Source organism: Pollachius pollachius (assembly GCF_949987615.1).
Source record: "Pollachius pollachius genome assembly, chromosome: 16".
Taxonomy (NCBI): domain Eukaryota; kingdom Metazoa; phylum Chordata; class Actinopteri; order Gadiformes; family Gadidae; genus Pollachius; species Pollachius pollachius.
The window spans coordinates 2,641,903-2,667,031 of NC_136949.1; the positions used below are offsets into that span (position 1 = coordinate 2,641,903).

The window sequence follows — 25,129 nt, forward strand, 5'->3', positions numbered from 1 at the left end:
CATAAACCTCCGATTAGAGGCCCAGAGGGTGAGGGTTCCCCGTCTCTGGTCGGGAACAGCCTCCGGCCTCGGAGCCGAGGGGGGCCAACGAGGCTGATGTCAGTGTCCGTCTGATCATGTGTCGGTTTCTGATTGTATCCATGTGGTTTTTTTGGGGTAGTCACTAAATCAGCAGTAGACTACATTTCTTTTATGCACTTCCCCCCCCTTCTAATTCATGATACTGTCTGTTCTAGCGTGTTGACTGTGACTGGCGAATGTGTGTACGTCAATTATTGCACCCATCCACTCCTAACCATCCCCGGAGGTTTTTCTTGCCCTCTTGGGGAGCTAGGGTCGGGGAGGTGTCATACATATACGGCCTCTTAAGACCTTAAGACGGGGCCTGTGATTAAGGGCTGCACTAACACACTTGACCTACCTGGCAGATGTGTCTGAACAGGGCCAGGGTCTCGGGCTGCAGCCCCCCGGTGGTCAGGGCGTGGCACTGCACGTAGAGCAGAGCGTTGAGCAGCAGCGTGTTGGGGGGCGGGACCACGCGCTCCGCCGGAACCCCCTCCCTCGGCGGGGGGAGGAGCTTGTTCAGCGCCCGCAGCACGTCCAGGCACGCCCGCGAGCACAGGAAGTCGGCGCGCGCCAGGTAGGTGGGCAGGCGGGCCGAGGCGGAGGGGAAGGCCAGCAGGGCGCCGGTCAGCGTGCGCAGGCCCGGGGCCGCGCCCGCCGCCGCCGCCGCCGCCGCCGCCGCCGCCAGCAGCCGCATGCCGTGGCGGAGCGCCTGGATGCCGGAGCGCAGCGGGGCGACCACGTCGGGGTACAGCGGGTACTCCTCCTGCAGCCGCTGGGCGAAGCGCCGCTGGGAGCTCTGCCACACCGCCTCCTCCTTCAGCAGCCCTGCCACCCCGGGCCGGCCCCGCCCCGGGGCGGGGCCCGGGGCGGGGCCGGCCGCCGCCTTCAGAAGGCGTCCCAGCAGCGTCTGGATGGCGGCGGGCTGCCCGATGCTGCACAGGTAGTGCTGCAGGTCCTGGAAGAGACGGCCGTACTGCGGCTCGCGGGGACGGCACGCCTGCTTCCTGCTCAGCTCGCCGATCTGCTCCTTCACCTGCTGCATGCGGATCCACAGGTACCTGGGGGGGGGGCGGGTGCTTAGCAACACTCAGACAGGGCGGGGCCGACCACATCAACAGAGGGGCTGCTCCAGTCTGCTAGAGGTCCTGGGGCTCTGAGGTTTACTCCATTTATCTCGTTATGGACGTCTGAAATGACGACTGTTTTTCTCTGTTGAGTGACTAATTAGTTAATTACCCAGGCTTTGATCCAAGACGACAGAGTAAAGAGCAGCTACAAAAACTCGAAAGATTAAAATGCAGCAATTATTTCAGAACTAATCTGATAAACGTTGCAGAATGAAGTACTGAAAAGGAGGACAACGTTTGTTTTGACGTCAATCTCGTGTCACTTCAACTGTTCCCAGACCAGAAGCCTCCGTCTCTCAGTACCATGCTGTACCACTAGGGGTCTCTCCCTGGGTACCATGCTGTACCCCTCCGGGCCACCGGGGGGTCTCACCTGACGCGGGGATGCTGGAAGCCGTCGGTGGTGCTGCTCTCCTCCAGAGCCCCTCCTGTCAGCAGCTGGGAGGACAGACTCCGCCCACGCCACTCCTCCTGCAGCAAGGCCAGCTGGGAAATACAACAACAGACGTCAGACCGATGGACCAGCGAGAAACCCATCGATACAGGAGATACAGGAGATACAGGAGACCAGCGCTCTCTAAGTATAGAGAGACAGGCCAGGCCACACTGGACTGGTTAACTGGTCTTTCAGATAATGCCCAGATTAGATAAGGTGTGACAGAGAGATAAGACCTCATGGCTCCTCACGGGTCTAGACTGAGAACCCAGTCTAGACCCTAAAGGACCACCAGACCAGACCCTAAAGGACGGACCACCAGACCGGTCCCTAAAGGACCACCAGACCAGACCCTAAAGGACGGACCACCAGACCGGTCCCTAAAGGACCACCAGATCAGACCCTAAAGGACCACCAGATCAGACCCTAAAGGACCACCAGTCCGGTCCCTAAAGGACCACCAGACCAGACCCTAAAGGACGGACCACCAGACCGGTCCCTAAAGGACCACCAGACCAGACCCTAAAGGACGGACCACCAGACCGGTCCCTAAAGGACCACCAGACCAGACCTTAAAGGACCACCAGACCAGACCTTAAAGGACCACCAGTCCGGTCTCTAAAGGACCACCAGTCTGGTCCCTAAAGGACGGACCACCACACCAGTCGAGCCCACAGCCCTCACCTCCTCCTGGGCGTAGTTCAGCTTGTAGGCCCTCTTCACGGCCGGGTCGAAGATGGTCTGGGGGGTCCAGACCCGGATCTGCAGCAGGCCCATGTTGACCCAGAAGACCCCGGACTGGACCATGTGTTCCGGCCCCCCGGTCCGGCTCTGGAGGTACTGGTCCAGGCAGGCCAGGCAGGCCTCGGCCACGCCCTCGGGCAGCAGGCTGCGGGGCAGGGCGTCCTGCAGGGCGGCCTGGAGGTCCTGGGCGGGGCCGCGGGGGTCCCGGTCCTCCTGGACCAGCCCCTCGCAGCTCTCCATGTAGCCCTCCAGCAGCGGGGGGGGCAGTAGGTCCGCCATGCTCTGCAGCTGGCGGCGCAGGAGCACCCCCTGGAGACGCAGGTCCCCCGCTCTGAGGGGGGGGGGAGGGAGGGAGGAGGGAGGGGGGAGGGGGGGAGGAGAAAGGGAGGGAGGAGAGGGGGAGGTGGGGAAGACGGGAGGAGGAGAGAGGGAGGGGGGGAGGAGGGAAGGAGGAGAGAGGGAGGTGGGGAAGACGGGAGGAGGAGAGAGGGAGGGAGGGAGGAGGGAGGGGGAAGGGGGGAAAGGAGGGTGGGAAATAAGGAAGGGAGGGAGGGGGGAGGGAGGGAGGGAGGAGAGAGGGAGGGGGAGGTGGGGAAGACGATGGTTTTGATTTAATATCCAATTAAAACTTCCTTTATTTGTGAAAATTGTTCACAAATACAATTAAAACGATGTAACGAGGCCCTCTTCTACCCCCTGTGAACTTTATGTCTGTAGTGCGCTGCGTGTCTAGCATGTAGCATGTGTTTAGCGTGTAGCTTATCCGTGTTTCTGTAGCGCGTAGCATGTCTTGTAGCATGTAGATGGTATGTAGCTTGCCGTATGTCTGCAGCGGGTCTGTAGCAAGTAGCATGTCTGTACCGGTAGCATGTCCGTAGCGTGTCTTTCCTGGTAGCTCTCTGTAGAGTGTCAGTAGCGTGTAGCGTGTCCGTAGCATGTCTGTACTGGTAGCTCTCTGTAGAGTGTCAGTAGCGTGTAGCGTGTCCGTAGCGTGTCTGTACTGGTAGCTATCTGTATAGTGTCAGTAGCGTGTAGCGTGTCCGTAGCGTGTCTGTACTGGTAGCTATCTGTAGAGTGTCAGTAGCGTGTAGCGTGTCTGTACTGGTAGCTATCTGTACCATGCCAGTAGCGTGTAGCGTGTCTGCGGCCTCACCTGAACTCGGCGAGCGCGGGCAGCGCCATGTTGTCCCAGAGGACGGCGTTGGCGTCCGTCAGCTGCTGCAGCCGCTCCCGCCACTCGCCCAGCGACACGTGGGAGGAGCCTAGCAGCGCCGCGCACGACGGGTCCCAGCCCGGCCGCGCCTCGCCGCAGCTCAGCACTCCCAGCATGCACCGGGACCACACCGCCTTGCTCAGCGCCGCCGGGCCCTGGGGGGGGGGGGGGGAGACGGTTTAAAACCCTTACTAGCAGTGCCAGGCTCAAAGGGGCGTGGCAGGCCGTCGTCAAAAGGCCCCGCCCCCGAGACCCTAAAGGACTGAGATGAGAAGGAACCCAAACCCAGAGGAACCTGGAGGGGGAACCTTGAGGAGGAACCTTTAGGAGGAAGCTTAAGGAGAAACCTCGAGGAGGAACCTTGAAAAGGAACCTTTAGGAGGAACCTTAAGGAGGACGCTTGAGGTGGAACCTTGAGGGCGAACCTTGAGGGGGAACCTTGAGGAGGAACCCAGAAGAGGGATCCCTCCTTCTTGTTATGTACAGAGTATAAGAAATACATAACAGGATATATCATCGGAACCGATAACAGGATACTCACCACGGTGTCGGCGCGGTGCTGTTTGATTGGCTCGCGGACCTCGGGACTCAGAGGGTTCCACTTGAGCCAGCGGTCGGGGTCGGAGGTCACACTGCTGTTCCACAGCGCAGCCAGGGCCTCGGAGAGCAGCTCACACCACACGAACTGCAGCTCCTCCGCAGGCTGGGAGGGGTAAGGGCAACCGGCGGTCAGGATTCAGTCGCTCTCTGCCGCCGAATTCAGACCCGCGCTAAATCCTGCGTTTCACTTGTACTGACCCGGTCGCTGGTGAGCAGGAACCACAGCGGCTGCAGCTGGCTCAGGTTCATTGGGGTGGACTGCAGGCAGAACCTCAGGTGACGAGACAGCTCCTGACGGAGGCCCTCCTCCACCTCCGGCTCCCTGGGGACAGAGGCCGCACGTTTGATTCCGCTGACACATGATATATATCACATGACTTCATTAAGAGGTACTGATATCAGAGGGCGTTCTAAACACTAAAATTCTATAGTATATATATATAGTATAGTACAATATAGTGTGGTACAATATTTATTACCCGTGTCAGAGTGAGCTGCAGCAGGTTGGTACTGAGGCTAGTATATGTAGTTTAGAATAAAATATAATATGTAGTATAGTATATATAGTATAGTTTATATAGTAGAGTGTATTATAGTATATATAGTATAGTGTATCATAGTGTATATATAGTTCACCCCTGTGTCAGAGCGAGTTGCAGCAGGTCCGTGCCGAGGCTATAATATATATTATTAGTATATAGTATATATAGTATAGTGTGTATAGTTTAGTGTGTGTATAGTGTAGTATAGTGTAGTTTACCCCTGAGTCAGGGCCAGCTGCAGCAGGTCGGTGCTGAGGCTAGTATATATATTATTAGTATAGTATATATAGTATAGTGTGTATAGTATAGTATAGTATAGTGCAGTATAGTGTAGTATAGTGTAGTATAGTACAGTATAGTGCAGTATAGTGTAGTATAGTTTACCCCTGAGTCAGGGCCAGCTGCAGCAGGTCGGTGCTCAGCCTCAGCTGGTTGAGGACGGCCAGCTCCTCCATCAGGGGCCACAGCTGGGCCCTCCTCTGGAGCTGCTGCAGGAGCTCCCTGCTGGGGAGAGGAGCGTCACCTCCTTCTGCTGCTCCTCCTCGGCCCAGCTCCTCCGGCCGCGCCTCCAGGAGCCCGTGGGACGACATGAGGCGGTACTGCTTCTCCACGCAGGAGTGGAGCTTATCTAGCACCCCTAGAGGAGTAGGAGCAGGAGGAGGAGGAGGAGAAGGAGGAGGAGGAGGAGGAAGAGAACCATGAGGGGAGGAGAAGGAGGAGGAGGAGGAGGAGGAAGAGAACCATGAGGGGAGAAGAAGGAGGAGAAAGAGAAAGAATATGTGAGGAGGAGAAGGTAGAGAGAGGATGAGAAGGAGGGGAGAGAATTTAGGGTGTGGAGGAGGAGGGAGAGAAGTAGAAGGAGGGCGAAGAGGAGGAGGAGGAATGAAGAGGAAGAGGAGGAGGAGGAGGGGAGAGGGGCAGGGTTAGGTGACAGTGAACCACGGGGGGGTCTGGGACAGAGCGGTGAGGGGGTGTGATGTCAGGGGGCTCTGTACCGGTGTTCTGGGCCTCCAGCTGGTTGTTGGCCAGCAGCACCAGGCCCCAGGCTTCCAGCAGGCTCTCCTTGGTGTCCAGGCCCAGCGAGGCGCCCTGCAGGCGGGTGAGCTCACACCTCTGTAGGGGGGCGCCCCCGTCCAGTCGCAGCTCGCTCACGTCCAGCGCCTGACTCAGCACCCGCAGGCGTGACGCACAGTCCGCCACCGACTCCAGCTGAGGGGGGGGGGCGCAGAGGGAGGAGAGGGTTTGAATCCCAGTTCTCCCATTCTAAAAACCGTTTTAGAATTATCTTCAAGATCAACATAAACAGATTGATAATACACGTAATTAGATAAACAAAACATCCAATCGATGATTCGCTTCAACCCCAGCCGGCTTTTATCGCTAACGGCTACTGGTTCAGTATTCAAAATGGCCGACAATCTCCGGTGTACAGGAAGTGATGTCACCGCGACATCATCCACAGCAGCTCCAGATCATCTAACCCCGGACCCCCGGCTAGAGTCCGGCGGGGGGGGTAGGGGATGGATCAGATTGACCCCCTGACCTTGAACGGCAGCGCTTTGCCCAGGATCTTCTGGATGCCCTTCAGGGCGGTCGTCATGGAGACGGGCGTGGAGAGGACCGTCTGGATGGCGGCGGCCACCGTGTTCAGCTCCTGGAGACCCCTGCGGACACAGACCGGCCAATCAGAGGCCAGCAGGGTCCAAAACGAACACTCGCCACTCGCCAATTACGCGTAGATTTTGTCTCTGGCTGGTAAATTTTTAAGACCACTCGCCACTCTGGCGAGTTATTATTTTTTTTACCGGCGAAAATTTAATTTTTCGTTACTGGAGGAGAACGACGCTGGTATCTGCTAGTTTCCTGACAGAGTAATGTGTCTTTTCAGCAGAGACGATCTTTTGGCACGTAAGCGCGTGATGCCACCATTCAGCGTACCCATTGGTGTTGTTTGGCGCGCCCAGTAGAACTGCTAGTTTCCTGACAGAGTAACGTGTCTTTCCAGCAGAGTTCTCCAAGTACGTCTCGCTGCGGCCTGCGGGAAGGCGGGGCGTGACATCACGCCCCGCCCACATCACGGGCGAGTGCATTCTGGGATTGTTTGCGCCCGAATATATTAATAATATTTTAACGGTAAATTACGTATATATATATATATATATAAAACGGGTGGCATAAATCAAGCGATCTGATTGGTTCCTAACTGTTGTATATTGAGCGTATAGTTGTCTGAACTGAGTGAAGTGAGTTGTCGTTCTGAGTTATCAATATTATGGCTTCGTTCGCTCGTTATCAAATGGAAACCATCCATCGTAACGTTACAACTTACTCCCTGTGATAAAATAATGTATAGACTGTGTGCTAGACCGATCTAACGGGGTCATCCCTATGTTCCCCGCTTTGTATGTGACCGGTGTTTTTCGTAGGTGGAATCCGGAAGAATGAATATTAGGGTTACGGTTATGGTTAGGATGAGGGTTATGGTTAGGGTGAGGGTTACGGTTATGGTTATGGTTAGGGTTAGGAGTCAGCGTGTGAGTTTGCCTGACAGGCTGTCTGTCCAATCCTAGCGCTTGAGGCGGAACTTTTTCCGGATTCCACCTACGAAAAAACGCGACCGGGGAACATAGTTTACGCTCCCGATCTAACTCTAACTACTACCACAGGTAACTCTCTCGTTACCTGTGGAGAAATGTTGGGAACAGACCTCGCTATGAGTAGTCGAAAAAAGAACTTTCACTTAAGTCATGTCTTTGAATACTTTGTCCACCACTGGTCAGATATTCATGTTTATATAGGGCTGTTGCAGTCTGGTTGAGCTAAAATCAGAAACAGTGATTCATATTTTAACATACATTGCTACTAGTATAAGTGCATATACTATTAAAATATTGATTGAGAAATGCATATTAGACCCAAATGACATGTTAAATAATACTGATAGCAATTCACAACACTTAAAAGCAATTTTTATTTGGTTGGCTGGTAAAATATCTGCCTGGCTGGTAAAAAATTTCACTTACCAGCCAGCCTGGCTGGTAAGTGAAAAAGTTAGTTTTGGACCCTGGAGGCCAGCGATGCTCCAATAGGGGGATGGGGATCTGGCAACCCTCTTAACAGCGAATACCAACTGATAATGTTGTGGTGGCGTTGATGTGAGATGTATGTTAGCATTAGCTCCATGAGGAGAGATTTAGGGGTGTTGATGTTAGCTGTATATTAGCATTAGGGGTGTTGATACTAGCTGTATGTTAGCATTAGCTCCATGAGGAGAGATTTGGGGTGTTGATATTAGCTGTATGTTAGCATTAGCTCCATGAGAATAGATGGGGGGTTGTTGATATTAGCTGTATGTTAGCATTAGCTCCATGAGCAGGGATCGGGGGTGTTGATGTTAGCTGTATGTTAGCATTAGCTCCATGAGCAGGGATCGGGGGTGTTGATGTTAGCTGTATGTTAGCATTAGCTCCATGAGCAGGGATCGGGGGTGTTGATACTAGCTGTATGTTAGCATTAGCTCCATGAGCAGGGATCGGGGGTGTTGATACTAGCTGTATGTTAGCATTAGCTCCATGAGAATAGATGGGGGGTTGTTGATATTAGCTGTATGTTAGCATTAGCTCCATGAGGAGGGATCGGGGGTGTTGATGTTAGCTGTATGTTAGCATTAGCTCCATGAGCAGGGATCGGGGGTGTTGATGTTAGCTGTATGTTAGCATTAGCTCCATGAGCAGGGATCGGGGGTGTTGATGTTAGCTGTATGTTAGCATTAGCTCCATGAGCAGGGATCGGGGGTGTTGATGTTAGCTGTATGTTAGCATTAGCTCCATGAGCAGGGATCGGGGGTGTTGATGTTAGCTGTATGTTAGCATTAGCTCCATGAGCAGGGATCGGGGGTGTTGATGTTAGCTGTATGTTAGCATTAGCTCCATGAGCAGGGGTCGGGGGTGTTGATACTAGCTGTATGTTAGCATTAGCTCCATGAGCAGGGATCGGGGGTGTTGATGTTAGCTGTATGTTAGCATTAGCTCCATGAGGAGGGATCGGTGGTGTTGATGTTAGCTGTATGTTAGCATTAGCTCCATGAGCAGGGATCGGGGGTGTTGATGTTAGCTGTATGTTAGCATTAGCTCCATGAGCAGGGATCGGGGGTGTTGATGTTAGCTGTATGTTAGCATTAGCTCCATGAGCAGGGATCGGGGGTGTTGATGTTAGCTGTATGTTAGCATTAGCTCCATGAGCAGGGGTCGGGGGTGTTGATACTAGCTGTATGTTAGCATTAGCTCCATGAGCAGGGATCGGGGGTGTTGATGTTAGCTGTATGTTAGCATTAGCTCCATGAGGAGGGATCGGGGGTGTTGATGTTAGCTGTATGTTAGCATTAGCTCCATGAGCAGGGATCGGGGGTGTTGATGTTAGCTGTATGTTAGCATTAGCTCCATGAGGAGGGATCGGTGGTGTTGATGTTAGCTGTATGTTAGCATTAGCTCCATGAGCAGGGATCGGGGGTGTTGATGTTAGCTGTATGTTAGCATTAGCTCCATGAGCAGGGATCGGGGGTCTTACTGGAAGTCGTTCAGGCCGTCCCCCAGCAGCAGTTGGGGCAGCCGCAGGATGAGGTGCTTGTGGATCCACTGCCAGTGGAGCGACAGCACCGACACGCCCTGGGAGTCCGCCGCCAGCGTGTTGCACACGTCCCAGAACCGGTCCCGCCACTGCAGCTGCTGCAGGATCTGATGGGAGACACACACACAGACACACACACACACACACACACACAGACACAGACAGAGACACACACACACACACACACACACACAGAGACAAAGACACACGTACACACAGACACACACACACGTACACATACAGACACAGACACATGTACACACACACACACACACACACACACACACACACACACACAAACACAGAGACAAAGACACACGTACACACACAGACACACACGTACACATACAGACACAGACACATGTACACACACACAGACAGAGACAGACACATACACACACACACACACACACACACAGACACATACACACACACACACAGACAGAGATACACAGACATGTACACACACACACGCACACACATATATAAGAAACCGATTCCTCAACACTTAAATGTTTGCAGGTGGGGTCTGAGGGGTCTGTGGGGTCTGAGGGGGTCTGAGGGGTCTGTGGGGTCTGAGGGGTCTGAGGGGGTCTGAGGGGTCTGTGGGGTCTGAGGGGTCTGTGGGGGTCTGAGGGGTCTGTGGGGGTCTGAGGGGGTCTGTGGGGGTCGTACCTCGAACATGATGTGGTCTGAGATGTAGGGCTGTCCGGTCTGGATGGCCTGCAGCGTGAAGACGTCCCAGAGGTCGAAGAACGTCCGCAGGTGCATGAGGACGGGGTGGGGCAGGTGGCCGATGTCCACCGAGCCTGGGGACGGACACACACACTAGGACTACAACTCCCAGAATACACCTGGGGTCACCAAAACCTGAACTCTTGTCTGAGAACGTTCAAGTTACAAACTGTGTTTTGAGCAGGCTTTGCTGCTGTGTGTTTTAAACATATATGCATATTTTGTGATATTTGCCAATGTTTATTTCCTGATAGTGTACCACTGCTGTGGGTGCGTATGGTACCTTTACTGAAGGCCGTGGCGATCCTCAGGGCACAGTTCTGGGCTGAGAGGCTGATGGCGCAGGTGCAGATGACCGACCGCTCCTCCCGGTCCATCATCAGGACCACCCTGGAACCCCGGAGAACACGCCGGGTTAAACACCGCTCAGAGAACACGCCGGGGTTAAACACCGCTCAGAGACACGCCCGGGTAAAACACCGGACAGAGACACGCCCGGGTTAAACCCCGCTCAGAGAACACGCCCGGGTTAAACACCGCTCAGAGACACGCCCGGGTTAAACACCGCTCAGAGACACGCTCGGGTTAAACACCGCTCAGAGACACGTCCGGGTTAAACACCGCTCAGAGAACACGCCCGGGTTAAACACCGCTCAGAGACACGCCCGGGTTAAACACCGCTCAGAGACACGTCCGGGTTAAACACCGCTCAGAGACACGCCCGGGTTAAACGCCGCTCAGAGACACGCCCGGGTTAAACACCGCCCAGAGACACGCCCGGGTTAAACACCGCTCAGAGACACGCCCGGGTTAAACACCGCCCAGAGACACGTCCGGGTTAAACACCGCTCAGAGAACACGCCCGGGTTAAACACCGCTCAGAGACACGCCCGGGTTAAACACCGCTCAGAGAACACGCCCGGTACACATCCTCTCTAAAGCCCAGTCCTTTAGTGGTTAAACCGACAGTAGCACTAAGGACTCCTGGATAGGCTAGTGGTTAGTACGAGGCCCAGCCAAAGGGTTCTGGGTTCGATTCCCCAAAGTCTCTTCAGTCTACCTGTAGGCTTCCTAGAGCAAGAAGCCCCCTGACCCCTACCTGCTCATTAATGGCTGTACTGTTTAACCAAGTGGGGCCCAAATTATCTAACTACACAAAAAATGCTAAACATATATTCTGAATATAGTCTTGAAAACGTTGGTCACCGTTTCTATTTTTTTTATTATTTATTGATTTTGGAATGTCACGCGACCTGTTGAACTCCAGGTGTGTGATCTCCAGGTGTGTGATCTCCATGTGTGTGATCTCCAGGTGTGTTTTCTCCAGGTGTGTGATCACCAGGTGTGTGGTCTCCAGGTGTGTGATCACCAGGTGTGTTTTCTCCAGGTGTGTGATCACCAGGTGTGTTTTCTCCAGGTGTGTGATCTCCAGGTGTGTGGTCTCCAGGTGTGTTTTCTCCAGGTGTGTGATCTCCAGGTGTGTTTTCTCCAGGTGTGTGATCACCAGGTGTGTGATCTCCAGGTGTGTTTTCTCCAGGTGTGTGATCACCAGGTGTGTGGTCTCCAGGTGTGTGATCACCAGGTGTGCGGGGGGCTCACCTGTTGGCCACAGCGTTGAGCGCCTCCAGGAACTCCAGGTAGCGCTCCTCGTCCTCAAAGTTACACTTGTTGGCCAGGATGTCCAGGTACTGCTTGTTCCAGCGCATGTCCACCAGGATGCGGTACTCGTCTGGGGGTCAGAGGTCAGGGGTCAGGAGGACTAGCTGTGTGTGTGTGTGTGTGCGGGTAGTTAGCCTATATCTATGATTATATGTCTCTGTGTTCATTGGTCAGCTCACCTTCTGTGTTTCTGTATGTTTTTTCTAATTTGTGCAACCACACTCTCTCGATTGCCCAAGACTAATTTCTCTACCTAAGATAAATTAAAGGCTCATCTTATCTTATCTCTTAGCTAACAGTCGCTAAACACACGGTACTCCTCTGAGAATCCAGGTAGGGGGAAGTGGGAGGGGCCTGAATAATCTTAAGATATGAGTAGGTGGGAGGAGCCTGTGTCGAGTTGGAGGAGCCGGTGTCAGATAAAGTGGGAGGAGCCTGATCATGCGTGGGAGGCGCCTGATCGTGGGTGGGAGGAGCCTGTGTCAGATAAAGTGGGAGGAGCCCGACCCTGGGTGAGAGGAGCCTGTGTCAGATAAAGTGGGAGGGGCCAGACCATGAGTGGGAGGAGCCTGTGGGCCTACCTGTGCTGTGAGGCTGCAGTAGCTCGGCCAGGGACCGCCCCTTGGCCGTCAGCTTGCTGCTGAACACCGCCTTCAGGGCGCGGTTCCCCGCCTCCACCTGCACCAGGGCGGGGTCTGAAACCGAGGGGGGGGGGGATACATTAATATATATACATATACATCTCTAAAGAAGTAAAGATAGGTAAATAATAAGTAATTATAGTATATAATGCGTAGAGGTAGGTTAATAATAAATAGCTAGAGTATATAATAAGTACAGATAGTGTAGTAATAAGTAGAGATAGTGTAGTAATAAGTAGTTAAGAGTATATAATAAGTACAGATAGTGTAGTAATAAGTAGAGATAGTACATAACAAGTAGAGGTATCGTACCGGGGGCGTGTTTGTAGTGCTTCCCCAGGTGGGTGAGCCAGTTGGAGTTATAGTATATAATAAGTAGAGATAGTGTAGTAATAGTATATATGAAGTAGAGATAGTGTAGTAATAGTATATATGAAGTAGAGATAGTGTAGTAATAGTATGTATGAAGTACCGGGGGCGTGTTTGTAGTGCTTCCCCAGGTGGGTGAGCCAGTTGGAGTTATAGTATATAATAAGTAGAGATAGTGTAGTAATAGTATATATGAAGTAGAGATAGTGTAGTAATAGTATATATGAAGTAGAGATAGTGTAGTAATAGTATGTATGAAGTACCGGGGGCGTGTTTGTAGTGCTTCCCCAGGTGGGTGAGCCAGTTGGAGTTATAGTATATAATAAGTAGAGATAGTGTAGTAATAGTATATATGAAGTACCGGGGGCGTGTTTGTAGTGCTTCCCCAGGTGGGTGAGCCAGTTGGATCGCAGCCCCCAGTCCCCGTGCGAGGCGCGCTCTGTCAGCAGCCGCACGGCGCTGGGGATGAGCCGCAGGGCGTCGCCGTCCTCCAGGTCCACCACGCCCCCGCAGAACACCTGGCCCTCGAAGGCCCCGCCCCCCCCGGCCCCGCCCTGCAGCGCCCTCTGCAGGTCGCTCAGGCTCAGAGGCCGCGTCCTGGGACACACACACACACACACACACACACACGGAGGATCAGGGATCAGGGTCAGGGTTTAGGGTAAGCCTCAGGGTCAGGGGTCAGGGTTAGGGGTCACGATTAGGGTAAGCCTCAGGGTCAGGGTAAGCCTCAGGGTCAGGGGTCAGGGGTCAGGGTTAGGGGTCAGGGTCAGGGGTCAGGATTAGGGGAAGCATCAAGGTCAGGGTTAGGGTTAGGGGTCAGGGTTAGGGGTCAGGGCTCCTCACCGTTTGCCCTGCAGGCTGAGGGTGTTGAGGCAGAAGGAGAGCACCTGTCCGTCGCGGAGCACGGCGGAGAAGCAGGCGTCCTCCGTGGAGCTGAGCGCCGAGGGGAAGCCGTCGGGCCACACCCCCGCACACAGCAGCCCCGCCCCCCAGTCCTCAGAGTCCAGGATGGCCAGGTGCTGCTCGATCACCCGCTGGGCCAGCTGGGGGAGAGAGAGAGGGTCGGGGGGGGGGGAGAGAGAGAGGGTTAGGGGGAGAGAGAATGAGTTAGGGGGGAGAGAGAGAGGGTTAGGGGGGAGAGAAAGAGGGTTAGGGGGGGGAGAGAGAGAGGGTTAGGGGGAGAGAGAGAGGGTTAGGGGGAGAGATAGGGTTAGGGGGGAGAGAGAGGGTTGGGGGAGAGTGAGAGAGGGTTAGGGGGGAGAGAGAGAGGGTTGGGGGGAGAGTGAGAGAGGGTTAGGGGTGAGAGAGAGAGGGTTAGGGGGGAGAGAGAGAGAGGGTTAGGGGGGAGAGAGGGTTCGGGGGGGAGAGAGGGTTAGGGGGGAGAGAGGGTTCGGGGGGGAGAGAGGGTTAGGGGGGAGAGAGAGAGAGAGTTACACCCTGAGCTGGGGGGAGGACTGGGCACCGAGGATCAGCTCTATCTGGGCTCTACTGTATCTGGGCTCTGTCTCTTACCCTCTGGCTCTATCAGCTCTGTCTCTTACCCTCTGAATCTATAGTTTCTCGGTTTCTCTTACCCTCTGGCTGGCCGGGCTGCGCTGGCAGAGGGAGTAGGCGGCTCCGCAGGCGTACTGCAGGGCGCTGGGCAGGTCCACGCCGCGCTGCAGCTGGCTGCCCAGCAGGGCGGCGCCGGAGAGCAGCGTGGCCACCGAGGAGGTCGGGGAGTCTGGGGAGAAGAAGACCGGTTGGCCTTATAGGTAGCTACATGATAGCCCGTGGCTAGCTGGTAGCCACATGCTAGCCCGTGGCTAGCTGGTAGCCACAGGCTAGTCCCTGCTAGCATCCGACACACCGATGACATAGTAAATATCATGTAGAAAGAACTAGCAAGACTGAGGAGAGCTATTCAGTCTATTTGATAGTCGGACTAATGAATAGAATGAAAAGTCTTCATACTAAACATGGTGTAATGTTTGACCTGTTTGATGAGACGTCTGGTATTCAAACATTTACCTTTAGCGCATTTAGCATTTGTCAGAAGAAACAGTAATCCTAATGATTATATTAATGAGTGGTACCCCAGATGGCGGTCTTGATGCCCTTGTGGATCTCCACCAGCAGGTCGCACACGCAGTCGCCCAGCACCCCGGCCGTGTGCAGCAGGCTCTTGATGTCCAGCAGGTCCCAGCAGACCCCCTCGTGCTCCCCCGGGACGTAGATCTCCACGCCCCGGTTCCTCATGGCCCGAGAGATCTCCCCGTGGGACGGGTCCATGGTGAGGAACAACCTAAAGAAACACCGTTTATAAGTCATACCTCCACATGTTCCTGACATGTTATAACCAAACATGTTTCTGACATGTTAAAACCAAACATGTTCCTGACATGTTATAACCAAACGTGTTTCGACTCCACATGTTCCTACAATGTTATAACCAAACATGTTTCTGACTAGTTATAACTCCACATGTTTCTGACATGTTATAACTCCACATGTTCCTGACAAGTTATAACCAAACATGTTTCTAACTAGTTATAACTCCACATGTTCCTGACATGTTATAACCAAACATGTTTCTGACATGTTAAAACCAAACATGTTTCTGACTAGTTATAACTCCACATGTTTCTGACATGTTATAACTCCACATGTTTCTGACATGTTATAACTCCACATGTTTCTGCCATGTTCTCACTAACCATGTTAAAACTAAACATGTTTTCACTAAACATGTTTCTGACATGTTATAACTAAACATGTTTCTGACATGTTATAACTCCACATGTTTCTGACATGTTATAACTCCACATGTTTCTGACATGTTATAACTCCACATGTTTCTGACATGTTATAACTGTTATAACTGGCTCCTCACCTGAAGTTGGGGTGGGGCGTGACCTTGGGCGTGGTCCCGTCGATGACGCCCCTCTCGTTGATGGTCAGGCAGCCCCCGGGCTCCAGCAGGGCGTTGAGGCGGTCCAGCACCGACGGGCTGCACAACACAACAGAAGACAACACAACACGGTGAACGCAAAGCAACACAACACAACACAGTGAACGCAAAACACAACGTGAACGCACAACACAACACGCTGAACGAACACCACAACAGCACGGTGAACGCACAACACAACCTGAACTCACAACACAACACATGAAGGCACAACACAACAATACGGTGAACGCACAACACAACACGGTGAACGCACACCACAACACAACACGGTGAACGCACAACACAACACGGTGAACGCACACCACAACACAACACGGTGAACGCACAACACAACACAACATGGTGAACGCACAGCACAACACAACACCACAACACAACACAACACCGTGAACGCACACCACACCACAACACCACAAAACACTGAACGTTGACCGGCTGCCAGGGTTGACTCCGCCGTCGGTGTGTGAAAGTATTAATGCGTATATGAATGGGTGAATGTGAGGCAGTATCGTGCAGCGCTTTGAGCCGCTGGTTGGCACAGCGCTGTATAAATGCCCTTCATTCACCAACTGGCTACAAGGATGAGACCCTCAGAGGCAAGGACGGACAGGAAGTGAGGGGGGGGGGGGGGGGGGGGGGGGTGGGGGGGGGGGACTTCCTGGGGGGCTACCTGCAGAAGTTGACGTTGTCCATGAGCAGCCAGTCTCCGGCGGTGAGTGCCTGCACCAGCATGCCGTCCAGCCACTCGAAGCCCCCGTTGGTCCAGCCGTCCTCCAGCTGGGCCAGCCGCTCCTTCAGCAGCGTGAACTCCATCTGCAGCTTGGACATGTCTGGGGCGCAGGGGTCACAGGTCAGCGAGGGGTCACAGGGGTCAGAGAGGGGCCAGCGGGGACCAGGGTCCTCACAACAGCACGTCAAGAGCTTGGTGTTGAGCTACTGAGGTAGGTAGCATGTATCGGCATGTTAGCATGTAGCACTATGTGTGCAGCGATTACCTACTAGCATGTAACAAGTAACGGATACCTGGGGGGTCCTTGAGCTTGGTGTTGAGCTACTGTTAGCATGTAGCGTTAGCATGTAGCGTTAGCGTTCAAGCGGCTACCTTTGAAGACCTTGAGCCTGGCGTTGAGCTACTGTTAGCATGTAGCGTTAGCGTGCTAGCGGCTACCTGTGTAGACCTTGAGCTTGGTGTTGAGCTTCTGTTAGCATGTTATAACTTCTGTTAGCATGTAGCATTAGCGTGCTAGCGGCTACCTGTGAAGACCTTGAGCCTGGTGTTGAGCTACTGTTAGCATGTAGCGTTAGCATGCTAGCGGCTACCTGTGAAGACCTTGAGCCTGGTGTTGAGCTACTGCAGTGGTATTCACTATTTTTTTCAGGAGAGCCATTTTTACCGCAAAGTATCAAAAGCTATAAATCCAGTCATAAATAAGTACGCCTGCTTAATAATATGTCCTCCCTGAAGCAGTGTTTCCCACAGAATTTTGTGAAACTGTGGAGGGAACCCGGTCCTTAGCGGGGTCCGGGGGCATGCTCCCCCGGAAGAAAATTTGGTACCTTTTAACCTGGAATGCATCAATCTGGTGCACTTTGAGAGGAAAATTAAGACTTGTGTGACTGTGTGCTATTTTCTGGAATAATGTGGAGACACTGGGTCACATAACATGGAAGCTATTGAAGAATAAGTTAATAAGAATAAGTCCATCCAAAGAGCACATTCTCTCTTGTTATGCAGGAAAACCGCCAATCTGGCAACCCCGCTGTCAGCGTAGAGCCGAGCAAGTTTAAAAATATTTTCTAGACAAGGCTATATTTCCACCTTTAAAGCCGCTGTTGATTTATTTTTTAAATAATTGTTTGTATTGTTTTTTTAAATATCTGTATTCACTGCATGATCATATCACTGTATATTTTTACCGCCATGCGAGCCGCAAATAGAGGCTTGGCGAGCCGCATGTGGCTTGCAAGCCGCGCAATGAGTAATCCTGAGCTACTGTTAGCATGTAGCGTTAGCGTGCTAGCGGCTACCTGTGTAGACCTTGAGCTTGGTGTTGAGCTTCTGTTAGCATGTAGCATTAGCGTGCTAGCGGCTACCTGTGAAGACCTTGAGCCTGGTGTTGAGCTACTGTTAGCATGTAGCGTTAGCGTGCTAGCGGCTACCTGTGAAGACCTTGAGCCTGGTGTTGAGCTACTGTTAGCATGTAGCGTTAGCGTGCTAGCGGCTACCTGTGAAGACCTCGAGCTTGGTGTTGAGCTTCTGTTAGCTTCTGTTAGCATGTGGCGTTAGCGTGCTAGCGGCTACCTGTGAAGACCTTGAGCCTGGTGTTGAGTTACTGTTAGCATGTAGCATTAGCGTGCTAGCGGCTACCTGTGAAGACCTTGAGCCTGGTGTTGAGCTACTGTTAGCATGTAGCGTTAGCGTGCTAGCGGCTACCTGTGAAGACCTTGAGCCTGGTGTTGAGCTACTGTTAGCATGTAGCGTTAGCGTGCTAGCGGCTACCTGTGAAGACCTCGAGCTTGGTGTTGAGCTTCTGTTAGCTTCTGTTAGCATGTAGCGTTAGCTTGCTAGCGGCTACCTGTGAAGACCTTGAGCCTGGTGTTGAGTTACTGTTAGCATGTAGCATTAGCGTGCTAGCGGCTACCTGTGAAGACCTTGAGCTTGGTGTTGAGCTTCTGCAGGAGCAGGATGATGACCTCCAGCTTGTTGAGGGCCTCCGCCGTGACCACGCCCCCGGAGCGCTCTAGCCCCGCCTCCTTCAGCCAGCGGCGGAACAGCCCCCAGGTCTTCAGCAGGAACTCCGTGTCCTGCACGCCCACGTCCAGCGACATCAGGCCCCGCCGCGTCACCATGGCAACCACGTAGTCCACGTTCTCCAGCACCTGCTGCCAAGGCCGCATGATGTCCACCTGGTAGGGAAGGGGGGGGGGGGGTTAGCACCGGGCTAGCATCAGCGCTAGCCCTAGCATCAGTGCTAGCATCAGCGCTAGCCCTAGGGTTGGTCCTAGCATCAGCGCTAGCATCAGCGCTAGCCCTAGCATCAGCGCTAGCATCAGCGCTAGCCCTAGCATCAGCACAAGCGTTAGGTCTAGCCCAAAGGGGTGGTCTGAGCATCTGCACTAGCATCAGTGCTAGCCCTAGCATTAGCGCTTGCATCAGCACTAGCATCAGCGCTAGCCCTAGCATCAGCGCTTGCATCAGCCCTAGCATCAGCGCTAGCCCTAGCATCAGCACAAGCGTTAGGTCTAGCCCTAGGGTTGGTCCTAGCATCAGCACTAGCATCAGCGCTAGCCCTAGCATCAGCGCTAGCATCAGCGCTAGCCCTAGCATCAGCACAAGCGTTAGGTCTAGCCCAAGGGGTGGTCCGAGCATCTGCACTAGCATCAGCGCTAGCCCTAGCATCAGCGCTTGCATCAGCACTAGCATCAGCGCTAGCCCTAGCATCAGCGCTTGCATCAGCCCTAGCATCAGCGCTAGCCCTAGCATCAGCACAAGCGTTAGGTCTAGCCCTAGGGTTGGTCCTAGCATCAGCGCTAGCCCTAGCATCAGCGCTAGCATCAGCGCTAGCCCTAGCATCAGCACAAGCGTTAGGTCTAGCCCAAGGGGTGGTCCGAGCATCTGCACTAGCATCAGCGCTAGCCCTAGCATCAGCGCTTGCATCAGCCCTAGCATCAGTGCTAGCCCTAGCATCAGCGCTAGCCCTAGCATCAGTGCTAGCCCTAGCATCAGCACTAAGTGCCAGGACGTACAACATACACTAAGTGCGTAGGAGGGGTGCGGGTCCGGGCCTCACCTGCTCGAAGCCGCCCAGCAGCTCGGTGGTGTCCATGGCGCTGTTCATGGCCATGACGCGCAGCCGGTGGCCGGTGAGCAGGGCCAGCAGACGCACCAGGCTGGTCTTGCCGCTGGCGGTGGGGCCGACCAGCACCGACATCCAGCCCATCTCCACGCACTTCATCAGGGACTCCAGGGGCCGCAGCGCCTGGTGCGTGATGGACAGGGGCGGGTCCAGGGTGACCGGGGCCCCCCCGCTGCGCTGGAGGACCGAGAAGCCCACCTGGGGGGCGGGGGGGGGAGGTTCTCAATAGGAATCCATATGTTGGAGATTCAGTCAATGATAATGTAGCATAGCAGGCTACGTCTTAGTTAATGATAATGTAGCTTAGCATAGCAGGCTACGTCTTAGTTAATGACAATGTAGCGTAGCATAGCAGGCTACGTTTTAGTTAATGATAATGTAGCGTAGCATAGCAGGCTACGTATTAGTTAATGATAATGTAGCTTAGCATAGCAGGCTACGTCTTAGTTAATGATAATGTAGCTTAGCATAGCAGGCTACGTCTTAGTTAATGACAATGTAGCATAGCAGGCTACGTCTTAGTTAATGATAATGTAGCGTAGCATAGCAGGCTACGTTTTAGTTAATGATAATGTAGCGTAGCATAGCAGGCTACGTCTTAGTTAATGATAATGTAGCTTAGCATAGCAGGCTACGTCTTAGTTAATGATAATGTAGCTTAGCATAGCAGGCTACGTCTTAGTTAATGATAATGTAGCGTAGCATAGCAGGCTAAGTTTTAGTTAATGATAATGTAGCGTAGCATAGCAGGCTACGTCTTAGTTAATGATAATGTAGCTTAGCATAGCAGACTACGTCTTAGTTAATGATAATGTAGCTTAGCATAGCAGGCTACGTCTTAGTTAATGATAATGTAGCATAGCAGGCTACGTCTTAGTTAATGATAATGTAGCGTAGCGTAGCAGGCTACGTTTTAGTTAATGATAATGTAGCGTAGCATAGCAGGCTACGTCTTAGTTAATGATAATGTAGATTAGCATAGCAGGCTACGTCTTAGTTAATGATAATGTAGCATAGCAGGCTACGTCTTAGTTAATGATAATGTAGCATAGCAGGCTACGTCTTAGTTAATGATAATGTAGCGTAGCATAGCAGGCTACGTTTTAGTTAATGATAATGTAGCGTAGCATAGCAGGCTACGTCTTAGTTAATGATAATGTAGCTTAGCATAGCAGGCTACGTCTTAGTTAATGATAATGTAGCTTAGCATAGCAGGCTATGTTTTAGTTAATACTTAATCCAACACAACGACAGAAGAGGGGCAGAGCCATGCGGACCGACCTGCAGGTTGAGGGGGGTGATGTGGAACTCTCTGGACCGGGCGTACGGCTCGAAGTCCGCCCCGAACACTTTCCTGAACACGCACAGCACCTGGGGGGAAACAGGCATCAACACGGGGGTGCACCCTCAACACCTGGCCTTCAGCAAGGGGGTGCACCCTCAACACCTGGCCTCACCTGGCCCTCAAAGTCTTGAATGATGATTGGCGATATGGAACAGTGACCTTATCTTTCTTAACTAATACATTGTATTCCATTATTATTACATTAGCTTTGACAGACATCCTTCAGCTACTGAGTAGAACGTTTGGGAACGTTTAAGGTTCAAGGTTTATTAAAAATAGTTTAACAGTGTGTCTGAGATGGCCGGCCAGACAGACTGACACCCAGACAGTCAAACACAGTCAGTCAGTCAGTCAGTCAGTCAGCCTGAGTCAGTCAGTCAGCCAGCCACAGCAGCCCGCCCCCCTCTGGTACCTGTGCCTTGTCGGCCTCAGACCGCATGCGGTCGGCGTACACCAGACCCACGTGCTGCCCCGGGTTGAAGAAGCCTGGCGATTGGTCGGCCTGCATCAGCTGACACCAGCGGAACATGTCGCGCAGGTTGAACTCCCAGGGGCCCCCTCTCTGACCCCACTTCCTCTCCACGCTCACTTCCTGTACCAGCTGGGAGCGGCGGGAAGGACAAATTAATAAAACATACAGAATTTGGAACAAATGCAATAAATATGATTAAATGTAAACGCATCAAATGTGTAGGTTGACAACATTGCATGTTTTCAGCATTTCCTGGAAGTCCCCCTCCTCTCCTGTCCCTGAGGTCCTTTTGTCCTAGACGTGGACCCACCGTGTGGCTGAACTCCACCATCTTGGAGATGATCTCCTTGTCGATGTTGGGGAAGATGGCGTCTCCGATGAACTCCATGTCTCCGCTGGTCAGCTGGTCGACGAACACCTGGAGACAGAGGAGAGCAGCAGGTCAAGATAAAGACCAGCAGGTCAAGATAAAGACCAGCTAGAGACCAGTAGGAGGGAGAGGAGAGCAGCAGGTCAAGATAAAGACCAGCTAGAGACCAGCAGGTCAGTCTAAAGACCAGCTAGAGCCCAGCAGGAGAGACAGGAGAGCAGCAGGTCAAGATAAAGACCAGCTAGAGACCAGCAGGTCAAGATAAAGACCAGCTAGAGACCAGTAGGAGAGACAGGAGAGCAGTAGGTCAAGATAAAGACCAGCTAGAGACCAGCAGGTCAGTCTATAGACCAGCAGGAGAGACAGGAGACCAGCAGGTCAGTCTAGAGACCAGAAGGTCAAGATAAAGACCAGCAGGAGAGACAGGAGACCAGCAGGAGGTCAGTCAAGGTCTAGTTTAGATGTGTATATCAGAGTACTACCAAAGTAGTACTACTGTATAACAGCAGTACTACCACAGTACTACTCCTGTATAACAGCAGATACACAGTACCACAGTACTACTACAGTACCTGCGTGAAGCGGTTGAGGAAGGACTTGGGCAGGCCCTTGCGGCCGCCCCCCTGGGTGAAGGGGTTCTGGCAGCAGAAGATACGCGTCTTGTGGTGCTGGACCTGGAAGCTCATCCCCAGCTCAGGGATGAAGATCTCTGCCCGGTGGTCGAAGCAGGCGTTCAGGCCCTCCAGGACCGACTGGGAGGCAAGGTTCAGCTGCAGGGCAGACACACGGGTCAGCAAACAGACAGACAGGCAGACACACGGGTCAGCAAACAGACAGACAGACACAAGGGTCAGCTAACAGACAGGCAGACACACGGGTCAGCAGACAGGCAGACACACGGGTCAGCAAACAGGCACACGGGTCAGCAAACAGACAGACAGGCAGACACACGGGTCAGCAAACACAGACAGACAGACACACGGGTCGGCAAACAGATAGACAGACAGACACACGGGTCAGCAAACAGACAGACAGACAGACACATGGGTCAGCAAACAGCCAGACAGACGGACGCACGGGTCAGCAAACAGACACACGGGTCAGCAGACAGACAGACAGACAGACAGACACACGGGTCAACTTACAGAGGACAAAAACACACACACACACACAGGTCAACAAACAGACAGACACACACACAGGTCAACATACAGAGGACACACACAAACACATACAAATACATACAGAGGACACACACACACACAAATACAAACAGAGGACACACACAAACACACACAGAGGTCAACATACAGAGGACACCCACACACACACACACACACACCCACACACACACACACACACACCTCGTCCAGGACGATCCAGTGTCCGGCCTTCAGGGCGGCCAGCAGGGGGCCGTCCCTCCAGGCGAACTCCCCCCCCTTCCCCCCCTCCACCGGGAGGTCCGTCCCGAACAGGTCCGTCACATCCTGCAGGGGGAGGGGGGGGAGAGAGAGGGGGAGAGGGGGGAGAGAAATGAGATGAGACATTGACATACGGAGCGTTTTCTCCCACTAGGAATATTAGGAATGTGGGGAACAAACGAGACAATTTAAAATAAAGAATTAATGAACTAACACTACACTAGCACTATAGTAAGACTCCTTACTCGAGACATCGTCGCTAAAACACTAAACACGGTCAAATAACGGATCTCAGGAAGTGGCTGCAATGAGACGGAGGAGTGTTTCGGTGGACCCACGGTCTGCTCTGATAGGTTGATCCGGACCAGGTGGTTCCCCGAGGCCTGGGCCAGCGCCCCCACCAGGCTGGTCTTGCCCACGCCGGGGGATCCCTCCAGCAGCACGGGCCGCTGCAGCTTCAGGGCCCTCAGGAGCCGCTGGGCGTTCACCGCCGTGGTGCCCGCCCCCATGGCATAGTCCGCCAGGCTGCGGCCCTCGCTCTGAGGACCTGGGGGGGGGCAGGGAGAGGGAGGGGGGGGGTCAGAGACGGAGGGTCTTGTACGCATGTGATCGAACAAGCATGGTCTCGTGGGCACATGCATGCTCCTTCACGTGCACTAACTCACATACAGGCACATAGACTCATGTGCACTCTCACGTGCACTACCTCACATACACGCACGTGCACTCTCACGGGCACTCTCACGCGCGCTACCCCATACACTCTCCCGTGCACTACCTCCCATTTACTCTCCCTCGCGTGCACTACTTTCCATGCACTACCTCCCAGTCGTTCTCTCCCTCCCCTCCCTCCCTCCCGCGCCTCAGACCTAGGGCGATGTAGAAGGGCTCGATGCCGAAGAAGTCGTCGCCCCACTGGGGCTGGCGGGGCAGGCCGGCGTCGTAGACCCGCAGGGCGTCCAGAGCCTCCTGGTCCAGCGCGCTCATCTTCCCCAGACGCCGCCGCAGGAAGCCCAGGCAGGACCGCCGCGCCAGAGCGGCCTGGTCCGCACAGCCCACCGTGGTGCCTGTCGGCGGGGGGGGAGACAGACAACGTTTTTTACACCGCCAAATATGTGCGTCTTATGCCCGCCTGAATAGTTAAATCGCGGTTGTAGCCTACACTCTTGAATCATGAAAAAATTAAAACATTCGGAGTATGCAGTTATTCTAAAGAGGTCTGCTCTCCGCCTCCTGCAGTGAACCAAGAAAGCCGGCTCGGGGACGAAGGGGGATTTTACCCCCTCGGTTTTACACAGGGAAGACGGTGAAATTGCAGGGTGGGCCAAGCCGCGACCGTAATGGCTTGGCAGTGTAAACATGCCTAGAGATGGAGAGCGAGAGCGAGAGACAGACAGACAGAGAGACAGAGAGAGAGAGAGAGGCAGATGGAGAGAGTGAGAGACAGAGACAGACAGAGAGAGAGACAGAGAGAGAGAGAGACAGATGGAGAGAGTGAGAGACAGAGACAGACAGACAGAGAGACAGAGAGAGAGAGACAGATGGAGAGAGTGAGAGACAGAGAGAGAGAGAGACAGAGAGAGACAGACAGAGACAGAGACAGAGACAGACAGACAGACAGACAGAGACACAGAGACACAGACAGACAGACAGAGACACAGACAGACAGACAGACAGACAGACAGACAGACAGAGACACAGAGACACAGACAGACAGACAGAGACACAGAGACACAGACAGACAGACAGACAAACAGACAGACAGAGAGTTCTTACCATCCAACCACAGTAATCTCTTTCTGGGTCCTCTGTGCAGTCCTCCAGCACCCTTCACCCTTTAACCCTTGGATCAGTTATCTGTTCCGCTGCCCACCCCCCCCTCCTGCCCCCCTTCCCCCTCCCTCCTGCCCCCCTCCCCCCCCCCCTCCTGCCCCCCTTCCCCCTCCCTCC

General features: G+C 53.5%; 1 protein-coding gene across 1 annotated transcript in view; it reads right to left on the bottom strand.

The window, feature by feature from the left end:
• The window catches only part of mdn1 (midasin AAA ATPase 1), an 80,448-nt gene that overhangs the window by 26,092 nt on the left and 29,227 nt on the right, over window positions 1–25,129 (bottom strand). The window contains exons 35-63 of the mRNA XM_079753300.1: window positions 24,049–24,246; window positions 23,518–23,726; window positions 23,123–23,245; window positions 22,331–22,528; window positions 21,699–21,806; window positions 21,329–21,517; window positions 20,853–20,942; window positions 19,506–19,769; window positions 18,357–18,621; window positions 16,385–16,544; window positions 15,634–15,750; window positions 14,837–15,045; window positions 14,336–14,484; window positions 13,605–13,804; window positions 13,120–13,355; window positions 12,330–12,443; window positions 11,689–11,818; window positions 10,373–10,479; window positions 10,030–10,163; window positions 9,295–9,461; window positions 6,272–6,392; window positions 5,724–5,937; window positions 5,113–5,365; window positions 4,385–4,508; window positions 4,128–4,289; window positions 3,527–3,741; window positions 2,314–2,704; window positions 1,567–1,679; window positions 422–1,124 (exon numbers count right to left, since the gene is read on the bottom strand). Of these exons, the coding sequence (XP_079609426.1) occupies window positions 422–1,124; window positions 1,567–1,679; window positions 2,314–2,704; window positions 3,527–3,741; window positions 4,128–4,289; window positions 4,385–4,508; window positions 5,113–5,365; window positions 5,724–5,937; window positions 6,272–6,392; window positions 9,295–9,461; window positions 10,030–10,163; window positions 10,373–10,479; window positions 11,689–11,818; window positions 12,330–12,443; window positions 13,120–13,355; window positions 13,605–13,804; window positions 14,336–14,484; window positions 14,837–15,045; window positions 15,634–15,750; window positions 16,385–16,544; window positions 18,357–18,621; window positions 19,506–19,769; window positions 20,853–20,942; window positions 21,329–21,517; window positions 21,699–21,806; window positions 22,331–22,528; window positions 23,123–23,245; window positions 23,518–23,726; window positions 24,049–24,246 (5,663 nt within the window). The remainder of the gene's footprint in view (window positions 1–421; window positions 1,125–1,566; window positions 1,680–2,313; window positions 2,705–3,526; window positions 3,742–4,127; window positions 4,290–4,384; window positions 4,509–5,112; window positions 5,366–5,723; window positions 5,938–6,271; window positions 6,393–9,294; window positions 9,462–10,029; window positions 10,164–10,372; window positions 10,480–11,688; window positions 11,819–12,329; window positions 12,444–13,119; window positions 13,356–13,604; window positions 13,805–14,335; window positions 14,485–14,836; window positions 15,046–15,633; window positions 15,751–16,384; window positions 16,545–18,356; window positions 18,622–19,505; window positions 19,770–20,852; window positions 20,943–21,328; window positions 21,518–21,698; window positions 21,807–22,330; window positions 22,529–23,122; window positions 23,246–23,517; window positions 23,727–24,048; window positions 24,247–25,129) is intronic.